Source organism: Oratosquilla oratoria, chromosome 7, assembly GCF_046742065.1.
Source record: "Oratosquilla oratoria isolate Oo_2021 chromosome 7, ASM4674206v1, whole genome shotgun sequence".
In the NCBI taxonomy this organism is placed as follows: domain Eukaryota; kingdom Metazoa; phylum Arthropoda; class Malacostraca; order Stomatopoda; family Squillidae; genus Oratosquilla; species Oratosquilla oratoria.
Genome location: NC_134783.1, coordinates 30,452,851 through 30,476,713, shown reverse-complemented (window position 1 = coordinate 30,476,713; position 23,863 = coordinate 30,452,851). Strand labels below are relative to the sequence as shown.

The 23,863-nt window shown below is 41.9% G+C and overlaps 1 protein-coding gene across 2 annotated transcripts; it reads left to right on the top strand.

The window, feature by feature from the left end:
• Window positions 1-338: 338 nt before the first annotated feature.
• Window positions 339-22,661, top strand: LOC143027026 (jerky protein-like). Of its 2 annotated transcripts, none has more exons than XM_076187865.1 (2): window positions 339-1,340; window positions 17,879-22,661. In XM_076187865.1, the coding sequence occupies exons 1-2, from the start codon at window positions 774-776 to the stop codon at window positions 18,455-18,457; spliced, it is 1,146 nt and encodes a 381-aa protein (XP_076043980.1). In that variant the 5' UTR covers window positions 339-773; the 3' UTR covers window positions 18,458-22,661. The 2 variants fall into 2 exon arrangements, with proteins under 2 accessions (XP_076043980.1, XP_076043979.1); XM_076187864.1 differs by lacking the exon at window positions 339-1,340 and adding an exon at window positions 10,908-12,515.
• The last annotated feature ends 1,202 nt before the right edge of the window (window positions 22,662-23,863 follow it).

The following is a 23,863-nucleotide window of genomic DNA, read 5'->3' as shown; positions in this document are numbered from 1 at the left end:
CGGCGCTTCTACAGTACTGCAGTGACTGGTAGCCACCTAGTCGCCAAATATACCTGGTCAGTCGTTACTAGCAACTCCAACTGGCGACTAAAAATACTCGCAGCTAATAAAGTTAAATATGTCCAACTTTGCTCGCCGGAAGCGCGCGATTTCATGATCACGTGACCCAGTCGCGGCTACTAGTAGATTCGCAGTCACTTCATGTGACCATGCAGTCGCGTAGTGACCACAAATAAGGTACTAGTTACTGCGTGCTTTTCCCCACGTATGAAATATGACAAACAAGTTTTGAAGTGGTCAGGGAGTGAAATAATTAGATTTTTGGATATTTATAGATAATATGAGGGTTTGTAGAACACAAACAATGAAAACTACTTGAAGAGAAAATTAATGTGAGGGAACACGTTTTTTAAAGTTTATTAACGAACTGATTGAGGCTGGTGGCGAGATTCCTGGCGAAGAGATCCTGAGGAAGAAAATAAAAAACTTGAAGGATGCATATAGAAATGAGTTGATTAAGGTAAAGAAATCTATGAAAAGTGGAACCGGAATTGACGATGTTTATAAACCAAAGCTTGTTTGGTTTTAAAAGGCAGACTCCTTCTAGAGAAACATTATAAGACAGTCCTCGATTTATACGAGTTTACTTTATACGAATTCAGAGTTATACGGTGTCGAAAAATAGGGGTTATTCATCATTGTTCACCTACACGTGGTTGTAACAACGTCTCACTCTCTCTCATGAAAAGTGATTTCAGTGTCCAGTGTTTAGCATGGCTCCCAAGCGCCAATCTACATCTCCAGCTGGCGGTGATACGCATAAGAGAGTAAGAAAGACCTATACATTGGAGGAAAAGCTGGAAGTCTTGGACAGGGTAGAAAGAGGCCAGCGGAACAGTGTTATTCAGGCCGCATTGGGCATGAATGAAGCCACAATAAGGTGCATAAAACGCAACGCAACGAAGATCCGAGAATCAGCTAAAGCAGGAACTCCACTCAAAGGTAGCCAGTCGTCCTACTCTCGTCCTGTGGAAATGCAGATAATGGAGAAGATGCTAGCTACATGGATTGAGCACCAAAATAAGACCCGTATGCCCATCAGCTTGGCACTAATTAAGGCAAAGGCTATGTCAATTTACGACACCATCGAAGGGGAGAAGAAGCCTTTCCTCGCCAGTAACGGCTGGTTCAACAACTTCCAGAAGAGGCACAGTTTCCACAATCTGAAGATGATAGGGGAATATCCTGCTGAACTGCAGAAAATTATAGAAGACGGCGAGTATTTCCCTAAACAAGTGTTCAACATTGATGAGACTGGAAGGAAATCGTCCTCAAATTTAGTAAGCACCAGAATTTTTAGATTTAATGTTTGGGTGGATATAACGTTGTTTGATAATCTCATTAATGCAGCCCTTATCTATATCACTGAATAGCTCTTGTCATTCTATGTGTTTTTGCTCGCAGGCCATCTCGCCCCATCGCCAATTCGGCCCATATGCCCATCGCCAACTCGGCCCAGGGGCCAATCGCCAATGATATTTGTTTTGATAGATGCGGAGATCGGAGAAATTGAAGTATGATAATTTCGTTTACTCTAATCTAACCGTCCTTGTTCAGGTTTGGTCGGTTATTACTGAGTCAGACGGTATTCGTGGCTGTGTTCGGTAATTTTGCAGAGGATAAAAACGTAACTTCTCTTTGATCATATTACATAAAAATCACACATTTTAAAGAAAATAGGTCAAATAATGCAACCATAGGCTATTTTATATATATATATATATATATATATATATATATATATATATATATATATATATATATATATATATATATATATATATATATATATAAAATCGTGCATTTCAGCAAAAACCGTCCTTGGTCGGCGTTGGTCAGTTATTAGTGAGTCGGACGGTATTCGTAGCTGTGTTCGGTAATTTTGCAGAGGATAAAAACGTAACTTCTCTTTGATCAAATTACATGGAAATCACACATTTTAAAGGAAATAGATCAAATAATGCAACTATATGCTAATTTCATATATAAGATTGTGCATTTGAGCAAAAACCGTCATTTTTTGGGGGGTTTGGTCGGCTTTTGGTCGGTTTGGTCAGCTTTTGGTCGGTTTGTTCTGCTTTTGGTCGGTTTGGTCGGCAATTAGTGAGACCGCTGGAAGACAAACAAGTGGAGTTAGTCATGGCGGGCTGAGGTGGTGGGCCGACTTGGTCAAGTAGATAGGCAGAGTTGACCCAGCGCTATTTTTTTTAACCCTATTAAAAAAAAAATGTGCAAATGACATTTAATCCAGAGAAGTGTAAGGTGATGTACTTGGGATCAGCAAATTCAAAACATTACCAGATAGTGCTGGGCAAATACCGCTAATTTCAGTACCGGAATTACCGGTAAACAACAATGCCGTTACCGGTATTACCGGTAAAAGACTCGTGAGGTAGTAGTGACGTCCCAAGTTCGAGTCGCCTTTATGACTTAAATCTTTAAACAAATTTCATCCTACTATGGTGTGTAGTCACAACTCAAGTTTTGTAACGTCGTCACTATAAAAATCCTGCCTCCTGCATCACGAACGGGCGAAGGAAGCACTAACCTACCCTACATGCCTACCGGTGCTATAGGCAAAATGTAAAGGGATATATATATGTATATTGTATATATATATTATATATATATATTTATATATATTATATTTATATATATATATATTATATATTATATATTGTGGTGTGAGCGTGAGTGTGTATGGCGCGGATGGGGACGGACGGTTGGCACCCCCTCCCCCTCTCTGGGGGGGGGGGAAGGGGTCAAAGGGCATGAGCGCTGGTATCCCCCTTCCCACCCGAATGCGGGGGGGGGGGGTGGCCTCACGTTGGCTTGGGTGGCACAGTGCCGAACAAGGATCGCGCGTGGGTGGTGGTGAATGCGAGTGTGAGTGGAGTGTACAGTACCCGGAGAGGGGGATACGATAAGCTAGCATTAATGGTTAGGAGGTAGGGAATTAGGCTAGAGAAGTGGAGAGTTAAGTGCCGCAAAGGAATGTAAGGGCCCACCCAGGAGCGACCGAAACCGAAGACGTCATCGACGCACAAGTAAGTACTTTTGAATCACAAGCTATCTAGGCACTGCAAAAATGACTACGGCCGCAAGTGGAAACGGGCCGTCAATGTCCGGACCTGAGAGTGAAAAAGAACCGTTCAAGGTGAATAGTGTCACCTTAAGGCCGTTTGACGGGACAGGAGATGTCTCCGTGTGGCTAACAAAGGCAGCCTTGGTCGCGCGGCTAACGGGAGTGAGGGATGTGGCGAGTTACATTGCGCTAAATTTAGAGGGCGCGGCTTTATCCGTCTACATGGAGATGACAACCGAAGATCAAAAGGAAGTGGAAAAGGTGAAGGAGAGGTTACAGGGAGTTTTTGGCGAGAGTCCCTTCGAAGCGTACTGCAAACTACGGCGAATGCGGTGGACGGGAGAACAGGTTGACGTGTTCGCAAATGACATTAGGCGATTGGCAGGCCTGATTAATCTCGAAGGCAACTCCCTGGAGATGGTAGTGAGGATGGCTTTCGTGAATGGGTTTCCGGATTACATATCGACTGGGCTGCAGGCAATGGAAAATGAAGCAAAGGCAAACATGAGCGAACTTATAGCCCGCGCCAGGCTCCTGACTAAGGCTAAGGATGAAGGGCCGATGGTGGCCGTGGCCAACGAACAGACACAAAGGAGAGTGCCCTCGGCAGGAGAAGGCGCGCGGGCGAGAGAGGCCACGAACCGAGAAGGGAGAACGGGTGAGCTCGGGGGTGACTACAACAGATGGCGCGGGCTGTCGAGGGTCCGTTGTTACGAGTGCCGGAGACTGGGTCACCTGGCAAGGGACTGTAAGGAGGTAGAGCTTATCTGTTACTCGTGCAATCAGCCAGGGCATATGGCCCGAAATTGCAGTCAGGGAAACGGGACATCGGCGGCCACTATGCGAGGGGCCGCCGAGGAAATGTAAGGACACCGTTAAGTCGTATGCCGATCGTGGATATTTGGGTGCGAGGGAGACGCGCGAGGGCGCTGATAGACTCTGGCTGTTCAACCACGATCGTGAGGACCGATATAGTTCAAGAGTTCAGACGGGGAGATGTGGCCCTGACGACAGTCGACGGGAGAGAGACGATATGCGATGGCGACCAGGAAATTGAAATGATAGTGGAGGGTATCCCGATACGACTAAGAGTGCTCGTCATTAGAACGATTCTGGAGGGAATTGACGTGGTGCTGGGAATGGACGGAATTACCCAGCTTGGAGAAGTCACGTTCATCGGTGGGCTCGTACGGATTGGAATGAGGCAGGACTCGGAAGAGAGGATGAAGAACCGACCGAGGCCGGGTGAGGACGTAGGAATGGCAATGGGAGCCGCGGAGGGCGGTGCTGGCCCGAAGCTCGACCCTGAGGAGAGGGCGACGGCGTGCACGATTGAGGACGAGGACTTCCGGGCGGAATTTGACGGCCGGAAGTGGGAAGTAGAGTGGTATCCGAAGGAAAGCTCGCCCGTCTTGAAGAATAAAGTCGACTGCTACACACGGACCCTCAGAGAGGGGGTGAGGGAGGACTTTGACCTCGAAGTGGAGCGATGGATCGAGGAAGGAATCTTGAGTCCCTGGGAGGAACCGGTGGAGGGCGGAATCCTGCCCTTGATGGCGGTAGTGCAGCCAACCAAGAGAAAGGTACGACCGGTGCTGGACTTCCGAGAGCTGAACCAGTTCGTGAAGTGTCATACTGGCGACAATTTTGTAGATGTATGTAGTGAGACCCTACGCAGGTGGCGCCGAAGGAGGGGGGCGTCCGCCGTTGTAGACTTGCGGGCGGCTTACTTGCAAATTCACGTGACTAAGAAGTTGTGGAAGTACCAGCTAGTAAAATACAAAGGGAGAATTTACTGCTTGACCAGACTTGGTTTTGGGCTCAGCTCGGCCCCGAGGATCATGACGAGAATCCTGAAGACGGTACTGGGGAAGACTGAAGCGATGAAGAAGGGCACTGACTCGTACCTAGACGACATACTGGTGGACGATGGCATAGTATCGACGTCGAACGTGGTGGAACATCTGGCTCGATACGGATTGACAGCTAAGGAACCGGAGCCGTTGGAGGGAGGAGCGGTGTTGGGACTGCGACTGGAAAGGAACGCGGCAGGAACGCTGATGTTCAAGCGAGGGAACGAGATCCCGAAGGTGACGGACGAAATGTGTAAACGAGAACTTTTCTCCCTGTGTGGCAAATTAGTGGGCCACTACCCGATCGCCGGATGGCTTCGTACGGCATGTAGCTACATTAAGAGGAGGGCGGGATCGAAAGATTGGGGAGAGAAGGTTGATGAGGACACGCTAACCATGATGCACGACGTTGTCCAGAGGACGATGCACGATAATCCTGTGAGAGGACAGTGGAACGCGCCCCAGCAGAGCCATGGCGTAGTATGGTGCGACGCGAGTAGTATCGCAACCGGCGCCGTCTTGGAGATAGGGAACGTAATAGTCGAAGATGGAGCGTGGCAGCGGAATAAGGACGACTACCATCATATTAAGGTGTCAGAGTTGGACGCGGTCATAAAAGGAACAAATTTGGCGCTGAAATGGGGGCTGCGTGAGATCGAGATCAGGACGGACTCAGCCACGGTAGCGGGGTGGATGAACTCGGTGCTGACGGCTGAAAAGAGAGTACGCACGAAAGGAGCTGCAGAGATCCTGGTGAAGCGCCGCCTCGGGATCCTGAGAGAGTTAATCGACGAGTTCGGCATGAAGATAAGGGTGAGGAAGGTATCCTCGGAGGCGAACAAAGCGGACGCGCTTACCAGAGTAAAGAGGAGCTGGCTGAAAGCGAAGGAAGAACATGAAGAGAACCTCGAGATGTGCGCCGCTGGGTCCTTTCGTGCGAAAGAGTTGCACGAAACGCATCATCTAGGGGTCGATAGGTCATTGTTCCTGGCAAGGAAGGTTAACCCGAACATATCAAGGGAAGAGGTGCGGCATGCGGTGAGGGCGTGTGCCCGCTGTCAGTCCATAAACCCAGCCCCCAGACCGCATTCAGCGGGGGAGCTCTGCGTGGAAGAGAATTGGGGGCGGCTGGCAATTGACGTAACCCACTATCAAGGCACCAGATACTTATCGATGGTCGACTGCGGCCCAGGGCGGTTCGGCATTTGGCGAGAACTGAAGGCGGAGACTGGAGAAGAGATTGCGCGGGTGATGGACGAGGTATTTTTGGAGCGGGGCCCAGTGGATGAAGTCCTGATGGACAACGGCACGGCGTTTCGGTCGGAGGCACTGAAAGGTACATTGGACAAGTGGAACACAAAACGCTTCTTCCGGGCAGCGTACCGGCCGAGCGGAAATGGGATAGTAGAACGACACCATCGTACAATTAAGGCCATAGCTGAGAGGGCGCGAATACCGCCGACGGAGGCAGTTTTCTGGTATAATATCTCCCCCAGGTCAGGCCAAGACGACCGCTCGGTTCCGCAAAAGGCTGTGTTCAAATATGATTGGCGCCATCCGCTGCAGGGACCGAAACTGCCGGCCAACGCCGAAGAAGGCCCCGCCTCAGTGCAGGTGGGGGACGAGGTATGGGTGAGACCAAAGGACAGGACGTGCACGTCACAGTGGACGAGAGGGACAGTGACGGAGGTGAACTCCCGGAACAATGTTTCTGTTGAGGGAGTGCCGCGACATATCTTGGATATACGGCGGGTAGTGAGTGAAGGAGAAGATGAGGAGGAAGGCCACGGGGCGACAACAGAAGAGGATGGGGTGTCTCAGAGACCCCAGCGCGAAAGACGCCCGCCAAGGTGGCTACAGGACTACGATGTAGAGGAAGGAGAAGACGAGGAGTAGGGTGATCTCTAGATCAAGGGGGGGTGTGGTGTGAGCGTGAGTGTGTATGGCGCGGATGGGGACGGACGGTTGGCACCCCCTCCCCCTCTCTGGGGGGGGAGAAGGGGTCAAAGGGCATGAGCGCTGGTATCCCCCTTCCCGCCCGAATGCGGGGGGGGGGGGCTCACGTTGGCTTGGGTGGCACAGTGCCGAACAAGGACCGCGCGTGGGTGGTGGTGAATGCGAGTGTGAGTGGAGTGTACAGTACCCGGAGAGGGGGATACGATAAGCTAGCATTAATGGTTAGGAGGTAGGGAATTAGGCTAGAGAAGTGGAGAGTTAAGTGCCGCAAAGGAATGTAAGGGCCCACCCAGGAGCGACCGAAACCGAAGACGTCATCGACGCACAAGTAAGTACTTTTGAATCACAATATATATATATATATATATATATATGTATATATATATATATATATATATATATATATATATATATATACATATATTGGTCTTTTCCGTTTGGCGACGCGGATTTTTTTTTATGAAACTTTCACAATTAATATAGTTTCGTATGCTGATCACAGAAATAACTTTTTTTTTTTTTTTTTTTTTTAGAAATTAAAGAAAGTGCCGGAAAACTGTTTTAATGGTGAAAAATTACCGAGACCTTAGCGGTACATACTCGCTTAATGGTAAAAGTTTACCGGTAACGTTAACGGGACCTTAGCGGTACACTTGCTTAACGGTACAAGTTTACCGGTAACGTTATCGGGACACTGGGCCTGTCAGTACCACCAAACCGAGACGGGCTTACCGAGACCTTAGCGGTACGCTCGCTTAACGGTAGAAGTTTACCGGTGACGTTAGCGGTCGCTTAACGGTACACGTTTACCGGTAACGTTAGCGGTCGCTTAACGGTACAAGTTTCCCGGTAACGTTAGCGGGTCGTGGACACCATCACCTCTATGATGGTGGTAACACTTCGACCAAATATTACAGCTCAATTCGGTTTCTTTTTTGTTATACAGACTAAAATAAATAAATTATTGACAACCTCTGGCAACCCCATTGCTTATTCTGTATATTGAAATAAAGTCAAAATTTCGATAGCCAGTTCTATTTTGTTTACGATATTGTGTTTATGGAGATATCTGGCAACTCTTCCCACCAATCGGAAGCAAGCTATGATTCTAAACAGTAAACACATATGATATTGAATTTTATTGATATCAGTGCGTTATCGAAGGTAGAGGTAGAAGCATGCCCCCTATCCAGCCTCCCAGTTTAAATATCTCTCCTAATAAAATCAATGTTTTTGTCCTTTAATAAGCTATATCTCTGGTTCTATTTTGCATATTATTTTGATTGTTATGTCATTGTAAAGGGAAAAGTCATACTTTAATTGGTGCTATAGTATGCCATGCAGACAAACGCGGACGAACGTTTATACAGCACACCCACCCTCAGACACCCTCCATTCACTCAACGATATATTAGATTTCATTGTCAGCATGTTTTTTTTCTCAATTATTTTTTCATACAAATTAGTTCATATTCTTATTTAGAAACAAGCATATTGGCATTTTCATCACTTAAGCATACATATACATATATATATATATATATATACATAATATATATATATGCATATATAATATACATATATATATATATATCTGTATATATATATATATATATATATATATATATATATATCACAACTAACACCACAGTCGGACGAAAGAAAAAGTTGCGTAAGCGGAACTATATATTTCGATTGCTACCTGCAATCCTCTTCAGTAGTATAAAGTGGCAGGGAGGAGGCTATCTTAAGTACAAAAGAAAGGGAACATGAGAAGATAAAGAACATCACTGCCCCAACCCTAGTTGACCTGAGGCTGACACGAGGTCGGGTCAGGGGGAGGGGGAGGAAGCTTGTTGACAATATTTTTGTTGATGAATAGTCCTGAAATGATGTCTGGGGTCCATTGACCCTTGGAAATATTCATCGTGGGCAGATAATCAATTAATGTTGATTCCACCATTTTCCTTCTGAACCCACACCCTGATTTATAAATGAGATCAGATTTCTCCCAGTCCATCCGGTGATTAAATTTATTAACGTGTTGAAACACTGCTGAATTTATTTGGCCATATCTAATCGACCTTTTGTGTTCATTTAATCTTGTCGGTAGGTCTCTCCCCGTCTGGCCAATGTATGAAAGGTTACAATCTTTACATGAAAGGGAGTAAACACCTGGGATATGTTCTTCCTTCAACCTCTGGTGAACATTAACAACTTTTTTATTAATAGTATTAGGGTAGTTATGGTGTTAGTTGTGATTTACAAATGTGTTACTACATTTCTCACCTGCGACACGCGGAATTTTTCGATGAAACCTTCACAATTGATATGGTTTCGTATGCTGATCACAGAAATAACATTATTTCTATCGATATATTAAAAAAGTGCCGAAAAGAAAACGGTTTTAATGGTAAAAAATTACCGAGACCTTAGCGGTACATACTTGCTTAATGGTAAAACTTTAACCGGTAAAATTAGCGGGACACTGGGCCCGTCAGTACCGCCAAGCCGATACGCGCTTACCGAGACCTTAGCGGTACACCCCTTAACGGTATTTTACCGGTAAAGTTAGCGGCACACTGGGCCCGTCAGGCCGTCAATACCGCCAAGCCGAGACGCGCTTACCGAGACCTTAGCGGTACACCCCTTAACGGTATTTTACCGGTAAAGTTAGCGGTATACTGGGCCCGTCATGCCGCCAGTACCGCCAAAGCCGAGACGCGCTTACCAAGACCTTAGCGGTTCATCCCTTAACGGTATTTCACCGGTAAAGTTAGCGGCACACTGGGCCCGTGTCGGCAGTCCGTCACTCAGTACCACCAAGGCAAGACGTGCTTACCGCTCTCTGAGTGTTATGGTATAGCTTATCGAATCATCGGTTAACGGAACCTAACGGTACCAGAATTTTTACCGGTAAAGTACCGTTAAGGTTGTTACCGGTAAAACCGGTATCTGCCCACCACTATTACCAGATGTTCCAAGCTGATGGATGTCAACATACTCTGGAGGAAACCACATTTAGAAAAAAATATTTGCGTCATCATCAAACTAAAATTTACATAGCACTGTCATTACAATGTCAGCAAATCCAGCAGAATTGTAGGATAAGGCATCCATTGTAGTATATGTACATAAACATTTTTATGTACAAATTGCTAGTACGCCCCTATCTAGAATATGTCAACTGTCTGTAACAAGTGTAGACTGGTGCAGATTTTTGTAGTGAAGTGTGCGAGAGTGGTACAACCCTCAGAGACCTATTAGCCCATATATTATAGTGAAATCAGTGAGACACTTGTTACATACAGGCACACCAACGTTTGGAGGCTTTAGTGTCCTTCGTTTGCTGTTTTGTCAGGCCTGGTTCCATTGCTTAAAGTGGCTGTTGGCATTCTGACACCCTTGTAAACAAAGGCTATGCCCACCACTCCATAAATCACTACAGCAAATTTATGGTCAAATTTTAGTAACCCAGACAATCAACAAATACAGGTACAATAGAAGCCCGATTTAATTAACGGATATCAATTTAGCGGAAGCTCAAATTAGCGAACTGCAAATAACAATAACGAAAATGCTCAACTTAGTGGAAATGGTCCGCTAAGTTTTTACGCGCGTCTACGGAAATAGCTCAATTTAGCGGGAACGGTCCGCTAAGTTGAGCATTTTCCGTCGACTGGCCACATGCATGTCTCAGAGTCCAATGTTACCAGATGTCACCAGATTGTGGTGGTGGAGTCAAGGAATTTTTTATAATTTAGTATTTTGGAGGTATATATAAATATATATATATATATATATATATATATATATATAAATATATATATATATATATATATATATATATATATATGTACTATAATGTATATACAATAATGTATAATTCAGTATATGTATAAAGTATAATTGTAGCAGAAATATATTCAAGTAGAAATAGACGGTATAATAGGAAAACAAAATAATGAAACAGTAAGTTGATGGGAAAATTTAAAAATCAGTACGCGAGAGTAATCACCACGAAAAACGCTTCTAATAACAACAAACAACGTTTTCTGCAACAACACAACAATAACGCTCACTGTGACTATCCAAAAACCAACTGCACAGTTCTATTAATCGCTAGAATTATGTTTATCGAACCAAACACGAAGCTATGACTAATATTCCCCGAAATTCACAGACAGCTCATATCATTGTTACACGACACACACATGATAGAAATACAAGAGGACACGGAAAAAATCAAGAAAGACAGCTATAGAAGAGATCTGAAAAAGAACAGCTTTCTTCACAGAGTAATAGACAGTTGGAACAAGTTAGATGTGAAAGTAGTGTGTGCAAAAACAATACATGAATTCAAAAATAGTTTAGATAAAATGAGATACGAAGACGGGACACCACGAGCATAGCTCCCCTTCCCGTAAAATACAACTAGGTACAAGTAGGTAAATACACACACACACACACACTACTCAGTGACGCAGTTGGTAGAGAGCTGGACTGGGAAGTACGGTAGTGCTCGCAGTACCCAGTTCGAATCCTGCCCAAGGCCGAAATTATTTCGGTATCGCTGTGCTTCGGGTCGTTACTCTGACTCTCGTGGGCGGGGAGTTGGGTGTGTGTGTGTGTGAAAGGTCATAGCATTACCCATAGATCGGTCATACGAGCTCTGAGCTCTCTTCTGGGAGGGAAATAGCTGTCGATCACAAGTCCAACACGTGATCCAAAGACCAAGGTGAATACACACACACACACACACACACATGTTGCAACAAATTACTGCACGTTGCTGTTCGTTTGCAATTCACGATTGTGCTGCCTATAATTCACTTACAAAAATATATATACTGTATGTGTGTGTGTGTGTACACAAGTGAATTTTTAAGTACGTATCATTTTTACAATCCGCTCTGGCAACACTGTTACACCAATGCTCACTCGCTCAGTTTGCCCGCATTTTTCTTGGTGTAAACATAAACATGCCGAAAGCTTCTTCCAAGGAAAAGAGAGTAAGGCTCTCTCTAGCTACTAAGCTAGAAATAATCGAAAAGTTAGAAAAAGGTGAGAACCATACCAAGCTCATGGAAGAATACAACATTAAGAAGACGCAGATCTACGAAATTAGGAAGAAGAAAGAAGAACTAAAGAAGCTGAAGCTGCAAGCAGAGGTTTGTAGTGTAACAGGCAAGTCTAAGATGCTAAGTCTAAAATCTCAGAAGAAGCCAAAGTTTGAAAAGTTGGACCAGGCTGTCTACAAGTGGTACAAGCAGCAAAGGGCTGAGGGCCTTCCAGTGAGGGGTCCAGAGCTGCGCAGTGCAGCTATGAGGTTTGCTGAGAGGCTAGAAGTTCCGGACTTTAGTGCTAGTGACGGGTGGCTGTCAAGATTTTCACGTCGACACGACGTCAGAAAGAAGAGGATTTTAGGGGAGAGGTGTAGTGCGGACTACAAAAGTGTGAAGCCCTTCGTCGAGAAAGCACAGGTTATGGGGGGCCACACCGAACATCATGTGTGGTTACCTGTGCCAGATAATGCAGCAGCAGAACCCCTACAAATGGAGGTGAGCATACTGTATTATTAACTCTACTGTACTTTACTATATATATTTTTTATTATTATCTTTTTCTTTATGCTATTATTAATACTGTATAGGGTAAACAAAACACATGCATTATTAATAGTACATAGTACTTTATTGTCTTCGCATCAAAACCTAACCTCAGGAAACACAGCGTTGTACAGGTCAGATGTGGGGTTAATGTTGTGGAGTCAAAACAAGAGGTAACCTATCTTGGAATACCCTTAGTTCAGTCCCTATCAGGGAATGCTATAATGGATAAGATTGTATCCAAGTGTTCACATAAAGTCAAATTTTTGTACAGAAAAGCCAGAAATTTTGATCTGGAAACAAAGAAGCTTCTGGTCTCAGCCTTGTTACAACATCACTTTGATTACGCTTGTAGCTCTTGGTACAGTAGTCTGAGCAGAAAAAACCAGTCCCGGATACAGGTTACACAAAATAAGATAATTAGATTCATACTAAATTTACCTCAACGTAGTCATATTGGTATAGAAGAATTTAGCAAGGTAGGAATGTTACCTGTAAAATATTGTGTCCAGCAGCTGAAACTAAACCAGGTTTACAATGTCGTTCATAATTCTGCTCCCTCATATGTGAGCTGTAATTTTATATTATCGGCTGAGAACCGAACCCGGAACAGTCAAGAGTCTCTTATTGTACCTCATGCAGGTCCGCAGGTCCCTTCACCAAAAACAGTTTTCATTTCACAGGTGCTCAACTATGGAACTCACTACCTGTGTCCATTAAGAAGTCAAATAGCAAGGTTGCCTTCAAGAAAAAAGTCAAGGGTTACTATATGTCTCAGCTATGGACAGAGAACAGCCTTGATTTTATGTACTACTAGATTAGTGAGGGATACCTGATTCCATGAGTAATACCATCCAAATCTGCATTCACTCATAACTGTTCTGACCTCCCCCCCTTTTTTTTGTTCTTCAGAAGTTTAGTTTAGTATAACAATGATTGATGTTTACAAATTGGTTTCCACCTTTGTTTTGCCAGTCATAATATGGTATATGTCTCAGGTAGGGTCCGAGAACAGTTATGATCTGACCTTTTTCCTCGTTCTCCTTGTTGTTTTACTCATTCGAGTACTGGTCCCCTGTACCCTACCTCTGGTGCTTCAGGTTATAATGTACTACTCCCTAGTGCTCATACTAATTGCCCACTCCGTCCTGAGATTCAGGTTAAATGTTAGATTTAATTAATAGGTGACCCTAGCTGCAGTGTAGCATTCACTATAACTACATGTTGTTACAGATGTAGAATATTGTAGTATATCATTAATGGTACTACTCTGATATAGTACTCACTCATACATGTTGATACAGCTGTAGAATAATGCAGTATATCATTAATGGTACTACTCTGATATAGTACTCACTCATACTGTTTTGTTACAGTTTAACATTATTTTGTTGTTCCTTTGCTTAATGCAATGTTCCTTTTTGTGATGGTGCTCAAATTTTTTGTCTCAATATTCCTATGTGTACAAACATTTTAGTAATATTAGCAAAACTATAACAATGTTTATGTGTCATATGTGTACTGACTGGTATTACTCATGATTGTCTCTGGTCCCCTTAACCCCCTACGTATGTTGTCTGTGTGACTTAGTGTAGAATAACAATCTGATGAGGACCACAATGGAAATAAGCATACATGCTTTTTGTGTTATCCTCAGCAATTTGCATTTATTATTCTGAACTATGTGTTCTTGTCATTATTTGCACTTCATGTACATTGATTCATTGCCAAATAAAGTCTATCTATCTATCTATCTACTATTGTCTTCATTTGAATAAGCCATCCAGACTACTATAGTATATGAGAAAATGACTGAGAGGATTTAGCAAAAAAAGCTCAATATAGCAGAAAATTCCGCTACGTAGGGAGTCAAATACCGAACCAGAGTTAGCGGAAATAAGCTCAAGCTAGCGGAAAATTCTGCTAAATAGGGGGTCGAAAATGACCTCCAATTTAGTGGAAAATTCACTTTAGCGGATTGGACCTTGGCTGAATTAGTTCGTTAAATCGGGCCTCTACTGTAGTTCTTAATTTACGCGGCTTTATTTCATGTGAATTTGGTTTAATGTGAATGATGAATAACACATTTCAGTTGAAATAAGCAGTTTGTTTGATTTAACACATAAGTAACATTTCTACTGGAGCTCAAAAAATAGTTTTGTGTGGTACTTTTCTGCACACACACACATATTAAGTGTACCACAAACTTAACATGTTTTTACTTGAGATTAATTGAGATAATACAAGATAGAGATGGCTGGGTAGATTGTGCTGTCTTGGACTTGCAGGAGGCATTTGATAAAGTACCACATAAAAAGTGAATAAGAAAAATTGAAATAATTGGAGGAATACAAGGTAAGCTACTGGAATGGATGAAGGATTTCTTAAATGGGAGAAAAATGAGTGGTACTTAGAGACTAAAATTCGAACTGGGAAGATGTGAAGAGTGGCATCCCGCAAGGCTCTGTATTGGCTCCTTTAATGTTTGCCATATATATAAATGATATGGACGAGGGAGTGAATTGTTACATGGACTTCTTTGCTGACGATGCCAAATTACTCAAGAGAGTAAGAACAGAAGATTGTAGATCGCTACAAGAAAACCTGGACAAAATATGGGAATGGAGTCAGAGATGTGAAATGAACTTCAACATTAAGAAATGTAGCATAATGGAATTTGGAAAAAGCAAAAATAGAATATCGGGCCAATATAAAATTGGAAACTAGGAAGTCAAAAAAGTCTATTTAGAAAGGGACCTGGGAGTGATCATCTCAAGTGACTTGACACCTGATAAACATGTCAATAAATTATTTGGAGAGATTTTTAACTTATTAAGATCAATGAAAGTGGTCTTCGACTACATGGATGAAGAAGTGGTAAAAGAAAATAGTGGTTACACTAATAAGACCTAAACTAGAGTATGCTGCAACACTATGGGCACCTAGCACAAAAAAAGATTCAATGAAGCAGCCTTGCTATGGATGTGCTATGTCTTGCGACACTGCTTCTGACTCAGGTCAGTGGACAAGGTGCAGGGATGACCCGTCATCCAGGAGGTGCTAAGATAAGAGGGAGGGTGGAGGGGTGTGAAGTGTATTCAGGGATGGAATGGGTGGGAATGAATTTATGCCTTTTCCTTTTTGGCTACCTCCCTTGTAAGGGGGAAAAAGCCTTGGTGTATGTATGTAGAAAGAATCCAAAGAGCAGTGACAAAAATGGCACCTACACTATCAAATTTGACATACAAACAAAGATTGGAGAAATTACATCTATCAACACTGGAACAGAGAAGAGTAAGAAGTGATTTGTTGATCAATTACAGAATTTTGAAAGGAATGAAAATTCTCGATAGAGATGACTTATTAAAATGGGACAGAAGAGAAACAAGAAGACACGAAAAGAAGCTAAAGAAGGACAGTTACAGAAGAGACCTGAAAAAAAAAATAGCTTCCCACATAGTGATTGATGTCTGAAACAAACTAAATGGAGAAACAGTGAGTGCCAAAACTATACACAATTTTAAGAATAAACTGGATGCGGAGAGATACGAAAATGGATCACTATGAGCATAGCTCTCGTCCTGTAAAATACAACTAGGTAAATACACTCAGCCCCCCGGTCCATTTAATTTATGCAGTTGTTTGATTACACAGAGCCTTTCTGTCCCTATATATTGAATAAATTAAGAACAACCTAACACACTTAGACTGTCAAGCAGCTTTGGTGGGATGTCAAGAAGTGGGTAGTGAGACCTGGAATATGGCCTTAGTATCTCTGCCAGTACCTCACATGTTTTTTTTGTTTTTGTTTTTTTTAAGCAGTGCTAGTGCTGAGCTTAATATTTTTCATGAACTAATGAAATGCCTCTACACACCCTAGTCCAATAATCCCCAATTGAAGGCCAAAACCTGCTGTCAACACAGTCCTTGATGATAATTACCCTGATGACTTTTAAGATAACTTGTGACTCTTATTACAAGGGGGTCTGGAGGGGCTTTGCCCCCCCTCCCCCAGGTAAGTAAATGCATAACCCATAGGTGGTAAGGTTTGGTTAAGTTAGGTTAAGTTCCACAAAGCATGATTTTTTTAAAATTAAAATTTCACCCCTAATTTGTGCTTCCCCACCCGAAAACTCCATTTTCCCCATCACCCCATTGTTATAGGGGTGATGGGATGAGGCCAAAAAATTGGTTTCTGCCAAATTTGAGGGTCAGATTTGAAAGACACAGAAAACTTTAGGAATATTGCATTATAGAAAAATACCTTAATTGTGCACTTCTTATAATTTACCCAAACTTATGCATGCCTTCAATTTAGTGAATATCAATAATTGTCTCATATGTCCCAACCATCAAGCACTGCAATCCATCCATAGTCAGAACACTCAAGGTCATAATTTAGAACTTCAGTTTGCCCAAGCTACAGGAATTCAAGTTAATTTCCTCAACCATGGAGTTGTAAAAGCTTGGAACAACCTGAAGTCAAGAACAGTGAATGCCACCTCAGATAATAATTTTAAAGCAGCATTAAAAAAGGAATGAAAGATCCATATTGATCTGTATCACTACCATTTCACATATTAGCCCTATCCGACCACTGCCTGATATACAAGAAAAGAACTTTGTAAATTGTCATCATCTCAGTTGCCAATCTCTGTCGGTCTCAGTACCCTGTTATGGATTAATTATTGATTGTACAGGAGGTAGAAAGTTATTAGTAGTCAGTAGCAATTAAAAAAACAGTGCTTTTTTGGCATGGGTTGCAGTGGAGATCAGCGCAACTGTACCTAACCTACCATGGTAACTATGAAGATGTTTCTCAGGGGAAAAAAAGAGAACACCTGGAAAAGCATCCTCTCCAACACAAAGTTATCCCTCAGGCTAATTGAGATTATTTTCTATTGCAATGTTCAGTGTCAAATTTCTGAATATAGTTCTGTCAGAGGCTTGCCTATCATTTCCTACATCACTGTATCTAAAACCATAACCTAACCTAACCATAATCTGTATCCACCAATGGAAACAAGATAATGCTATAGTCCCCTTTATAATTGAAGTATGTTGCAGTTCTGTTTTGTGGACAAGCAATTCGTACATGCTTCCATCAAGAGCCCCATAGCAATTAGGAAAGTTACACTATGTGTCAAATTATTTTTGGATCAATTGTCACTCCTCTGAAGTGTCAGGAACACAAATTAGAATGTAAAATAAAACCTGTGAAATTAGACAGAATTAAATCTAACCTAAGCAATTACAGCTAGACATTTTAATTTAAGACTATTTCAATCTAAATATGCTATTTCTTTTCATTTCAGGACATATCCTCAATGACTGAGAGTAGGACAGCAAATGTCTATGATTCCAGGCACAAGAAAGGAGATCCGAATGACACCAGTGGACTGCAAAGAATACCACAAATTCCTCCAACACAGAGTGATGCAATGGAGAGTGCTTCTCTTTGTGCAAGAAAGTCATCACAGGATGATGGAACAATGACAGCCTCAAACACAGTTTCAACACCTCAGACAAACAAGAGGTTACCAAAAAAGATGGGCTCTCCTGAACCCCCCAAGAAATTATTGAAGGTGAAGACCTCAAAGAAGACTACATCCAGGCTTGAGACAGCAATTTCAAAGCTCCATGAGATAATAGAAATGACAAATGCTGATGCAGAAGACCAATACAGTAGCTTCGGAAACCATGTAGCATCGCAACTTCGTGAGTTACCTCTCACAAGCTTCATAGTCCTGCAAGAGAAGATACAAAGCCTCATCACGCAAGAAAGGCTTGCCACTATCCAAACTCCACACCCATCACTGTCACCACACAGTTATCATTTTGTTAAAGAAGAAATAACTGTAGAAGACTCGTTTAACATGAAAGTGGAGGTGTGAGGTGTGTAGAAATTACAAGAGACACTACATGTGAGAAAGGCTGTGGGGGTCAGAGGGAATTTTCAGTTGGATATGACTGCATAAATAAATTTGTTGATAAGATCCATGAACTAATGTGTTCACTACCAGAGGGAATATTGAGTGCCAAGAGACTGGAAAAATGTGATCCTAATTTAAAAAGGAAGAATTAAAGAGCTTTTATTTTATTTTTCATTGTGTAGGAGGATAGGGAGGGATTGGTGGTAGCAGTGGAAGGTGCTAAGAAAATGACGGTGATGGAAGAAGAAATAAGTAAAGATGAGGTGTAAGTAACTGAAAATTATGAGAACATGTAAGGCACCTGGGTTAGATGGGTGTCATGCAGAGTGTCTGAAGAAAGGCTAGTGAGGTTTATTGTGTGTGTAAGGGAGGTAGAATGACTGAGGATTGGAGAAGTGCCTGTATAGTTCCATTTTACATGGGAAAAGGGGACAATGGGACCTTTCGCAGTCAGGCTTGTAGATTCCTATTAGCGCTAGAATTTTCAGTTGTCTTGGATTTCACGAGGCAAAGGGGTGACTTAGCTAATTTGGAAACCGATATTTAAAAAAATATGACAAATTGCTGCATAAGTGTATTCAAAATTAAAAACATGACTCTTAATGTTATAATTTTTACTTACTGGTGTGTGATAAGGCTTTGTTAATTCAATTATAAGATAAAACTAAAAATAGGTAATTATTTTTACTGAAATAAGTATGAGTAGTAAAAATAAGAGGATGTTGATTTCGGTTTGTGCATTTTATCTGAGTGTTGAAAAATAATGGATATCACGGTAACGTCCTGTATATGAAGATAATCAGTGAAATAAAAGATAACAACAGTGGTGGCGGACGTACGAGGTGACCAACGTTTGTGAAAACAATAGCCTCTTAGATCTGCTGGGAGCTATTTTCAAACAAATATGACTAATTTTACGTGTGCCGTGGCAGACTGCACGTCAGATTCAAGATAAAGTAAGAGAAAGACAAATGTTAATCGTACCGGAAAAATTAAGTCTTTGATGCAAAATTATATTTTCTATACATTGCATGGATTTGCCTATTGCTTGGTGCATTCAAATGAAAGCATATATCAGTATATGTCCATTGAAGTCGGTAGAAAATGAGAAATTGCTTGGCTTGATACAATTATAGGCTGTTTTATGAATATCATCTGTAATTATAAATAGAAGCTCAAACAATGTTATATGCCGTTTGCAATCATGAAATTAATTGACTTAAATTTCAGACACAATAATGTACAACGATACACCTCTGTAAGCTTATAAAACTTGCCCAAAAAAGTATTTATTTTCCGGCAAGAATTACAAAATCTGGCAGTGTCTGGTATCAAATTGCTCACTGCGAAAGGTCCCATTGTGAGTGTAGTAGGTTCAGAGGGATCAGTTTTGTTGAATATAGTTGGGAAAGCTTATGGGAGAGTTTTAATTGAGAGGATTAGGAGAAAGCTTTAGGAAAAGGGAAAGATGTTTTTTGGGACTTCATGGATTTGGAAAAGGCTTATGACATGGTAGATAGGAAAGCACTGTGGGAGGTATTGCAGATATATGGGATTGGGAGAAAGCTGTTAAGGGGAGTCAAGAGTTTTTATGAGAGTAGTAGAACCTGTGTTTGAATGTGAAATGGATAGGGAGTAGTTTGAGGTAAAGGTGGGACTCTGTCAGGGATGTCATGTTGCCATGGCTGTTCAATTGATATATGGATGGGGTGGTGTGTGAGCTAAAGGCAAGGGTAATGGGCAGGGGACTGGAGATGCTTAAAGAAAATGGAGAAAAGTGGGAGGTGAACCAGTTGTTGTTTGCTGATGACACTGTATTTGTAGCAAGATCAGAGGAAGGATTGAGGAAGTTTGGGGAGGTTTGTGATAGGAGAAAGTTGAAGATAAATGTGGGTAAAAGGTGATGATATGTACAAGAGTAGAGGGTGGCAGTGAGTTGAAAATAAGTCTAAAAGGATAGAGGCTGGAGAAACAGATAGCTTAGGTATTTGGACATGTGGCAGGAAAGGGAGGAGTTGAGGTAAAATGTAGATTGAGAGAAGCAAGTAAATGCCTTGCGGGGGTTAAAAAGTGTTACGAGAAATAGGCAACTGGGAATGGATGCAAAGAGGAGATTGTGTAAAGGGGTGATTATGCCAATGGCATTGTATGGGACAGAGACTTGGAATTTAAGAGGGGTAGAGAGGAAAAGTTTAAATATGTTTGAGATAAAATATCTGAGAAGTATGGTAAGGGTTACAAGATTGGATAGGTTGAGAAACAAGGAGGAGAGTGGGAGTGGAAAAGGAGATGGCAGATAGAGCTGATAAAAGATTATTGGGATGGTTTGGACACATGGAAAGAGTGAAGAAAGATTAGTAAGAGGTATGGAAGGCAGAGGTGAAGGGAGTGAACTTGAGGGGACAACTGAGGATGAGATGGGTGGATGGGGTGCTGAGAAAGAGGGGAATGTCTGTTGAGCAAGGAACTGAAAAGGCAGGAGATAGAGACAAGTGGAGAATGTGTATGGATGATTCTATTATGCAAGGAAGGGGGTATAGGGTGCTTATGTGTGAATGATATTTTGACACAGACTGAAGGGATTTCTCCCTGCCTTCTCTTGCTCTGCATGAGGAGACAGAGAGGGAGGTCACCAATTAAGTGAAACAGCCTTACTGTGTCTTGCTGCATTGCATTTGACTCAGGGCAGTTGGTGGATGCAGGAATGACCCATCTTCCATGAGGAGCCGAGATGGGAGGTGGTGGAAGTGAATTGGGTGGGAATAGGTAGGTGCCTCTGACTTGGCTACCTCCCTTATAAGGTGGAAAAAGCTCTCAGTATATAGATTTTTAGGGTGCAGTACAAAAGAGCTGGTTATGTGGATTGTGTGTATTTGGATATGGAAAGACTGATGTGGAAATTAGATTATAAGAAACTAAGGAAGCCTATGGGAAAGTGTGAATGATAATGGAAAAGATTCATGAAAACAGTTATCAAGAATGAGATGTTGGACTGGGAAGAAGTGACTTTTTTTTTAAGTGTGGAGGGGGTTGTTTGTGGGTCAGACAAATGCCCAGGTCTTAACCTTAATAAATATACAACTCAAAATAAAATTAAATAAATATTGATTAGGCATATACCGTATGTCCTACACCCTGCCAACAACTCCTGATTTCCATCTTTGATCTCCTGTGACTTCTGTATCTTGAACAGGGTATATATAAAAACAGGGTTCAGCCAAGAGACAGATAGGATTCCGTGAACTTCCAAAGGATCCCCATAGCCATGAATATTTTATTCTGTTTTGTTTTGTCTAAATATCTATATTTTGTAAACATATCAGTTTTGTGTTAGATTTTAACAAAATCTATGTATCATTTCTATTTTTGATAATGATAATAGTAAAAATATTATTATTACAAGCCACAGGCTGTGTCTTCCCCAGCTGTACCATGGAGTTGGCTATGCAAAAAAATTAGCAGACCAGCTGCAGTTGCCATGTTCCATGCTGGTTCCCATGTTTTGCACACCAAGTCCCAGGTGCTTCTGGTAAGGGTGAAGCCATGGCTTGGTCAGTTGGACAAGAATCAAAAGTTTGGGAATTGCTGTCCTAGATACACAATGAGCAATCTCATCAGCCACTCCATTATTACTCATCCACCCTTTATCACAATTCCAAATGATATCCATCTAATTCAGGTGTCTTTCCATTTTTCTTTTCATACTATTTGCACCAGCCTTATCAATCTGTTATCAATCCTTCTGCCTGCATCTAGTCCCTCTCTCCAGTTAACCACTTCAGTACAGTGACACCTATGTAGGTATCATGAGGTACAAGTACACAAGGGTGCTGGCATTGGTGTCTTGATTAGATTTTTATTTGTAGTTGTACATGGTTACCTCTGGATTCTGTGAACTGGTTTGATCACATTTTCTGTGTTTATTATTACTCATAGTAAAAGAGAATGAGTGATACAGCAGTGACTTTATATTTTTTAATGCTAGTAGTGCGATGCATCATACATATGGCAGCCAATGCTGTGCACTAGAGTTTGACTCTTACTGAAGTGGTTAACTCCTTGAAATATGCCATCCACCTCCCTCTCATAGGTATGAGAACTATGTTATCCTTATGGATTTATTCAATGTAAATGCATCTGTTCACAAGAATTATTAATATTTGTAGATGGATTTTTTTTATACCCTTCTAAGGTATGATTTAAGTGAGGGGTGCTTACACCAGGAAGAACTTGTCCAATCTGCTCGGGTAAGTGGTAAACACTAGCAATCACTTTAAGGGTAAAATCAAAGACAGACAAACACTTTAATTTTATTGAAAAAATAACCAGTGGCAAAACAATAAGTAAAATATAAATTACTTGATCTTTTGGTAATACAAATTGAACCATACGTGCTGAACTTAGCTGGCAATAAAAAACAAAAGGAAGATAATTATGAAAAAGTAGATGTGTAGCAATGAATGAAAAGGCATGAAAAGCTAGATCAGGATAAAATATAGTTCATCCACCTGAATTAGATGAGGTCTGTTCTGTTCATCCAAGTAGATGATTGGTGGGTGAAGGTTCATGAAAAGGAAAGTCGGTAAAGTTGCTCTCCTTTGATATCTCGGATGTACAAGTAGGCAATCCTATTTGTACTTTTACCATCCTCTATTTTTTATTTTCTCTACAGTGTAGAGTACCATTTCAAATGGGTAATGTGACCTCACAAAAACATAGCATCAATCAAAAGTAAACTCTCACTTTTGACTTTTACACACATTCACATACACCGATTGAACTGAGTTATATAACCATTTTACAGAGGATCAGAGGAGGGACTGAGGAAGTTAGCCACAAAGTTTGGGAAGGTGTGCAAAAGAAGGAAGTTGAAGATAAATGTGGGTAAAAGTAAGGTGATGAGATGTACAAGGGGAGAAAGTGGCAGCAAACTAGAAATGAGTATTAAGGGAGAGAGGCTGGAGAGTGTGGATTGTTTTAGATACTTGGGTGCATATGTGGCAGGAAAGGGAGGAGTGGAGGTAGAATGTAGATTAAGAGAAGCAGGTAGATGCTCTGGGGGATTAAAAAATGTAATGAGAAATAGACATTCAGGAATGGATGCTAAGGGGAGATTGTATGAAGGAGTGATTGTGCCGACAGCACTGTATGGGGCAGAATCATGGAACATAAGAGAGGAAGAGAGGAGTTTGAATGTGTTTGAGATGAGGTGTCTGAGAAGTATGATAGGGGTTACTAGGCTGGATAGAGTGAGAAATGAGGAGGTGAGGAGGAGAACAGGGGTAGAAAGGGTGTTGGGAGATAGGGTTGATGAAAGAGTATTGGGATGGTTTGGACACATGGAAAGAATGAGTGAAGAAAGACTAG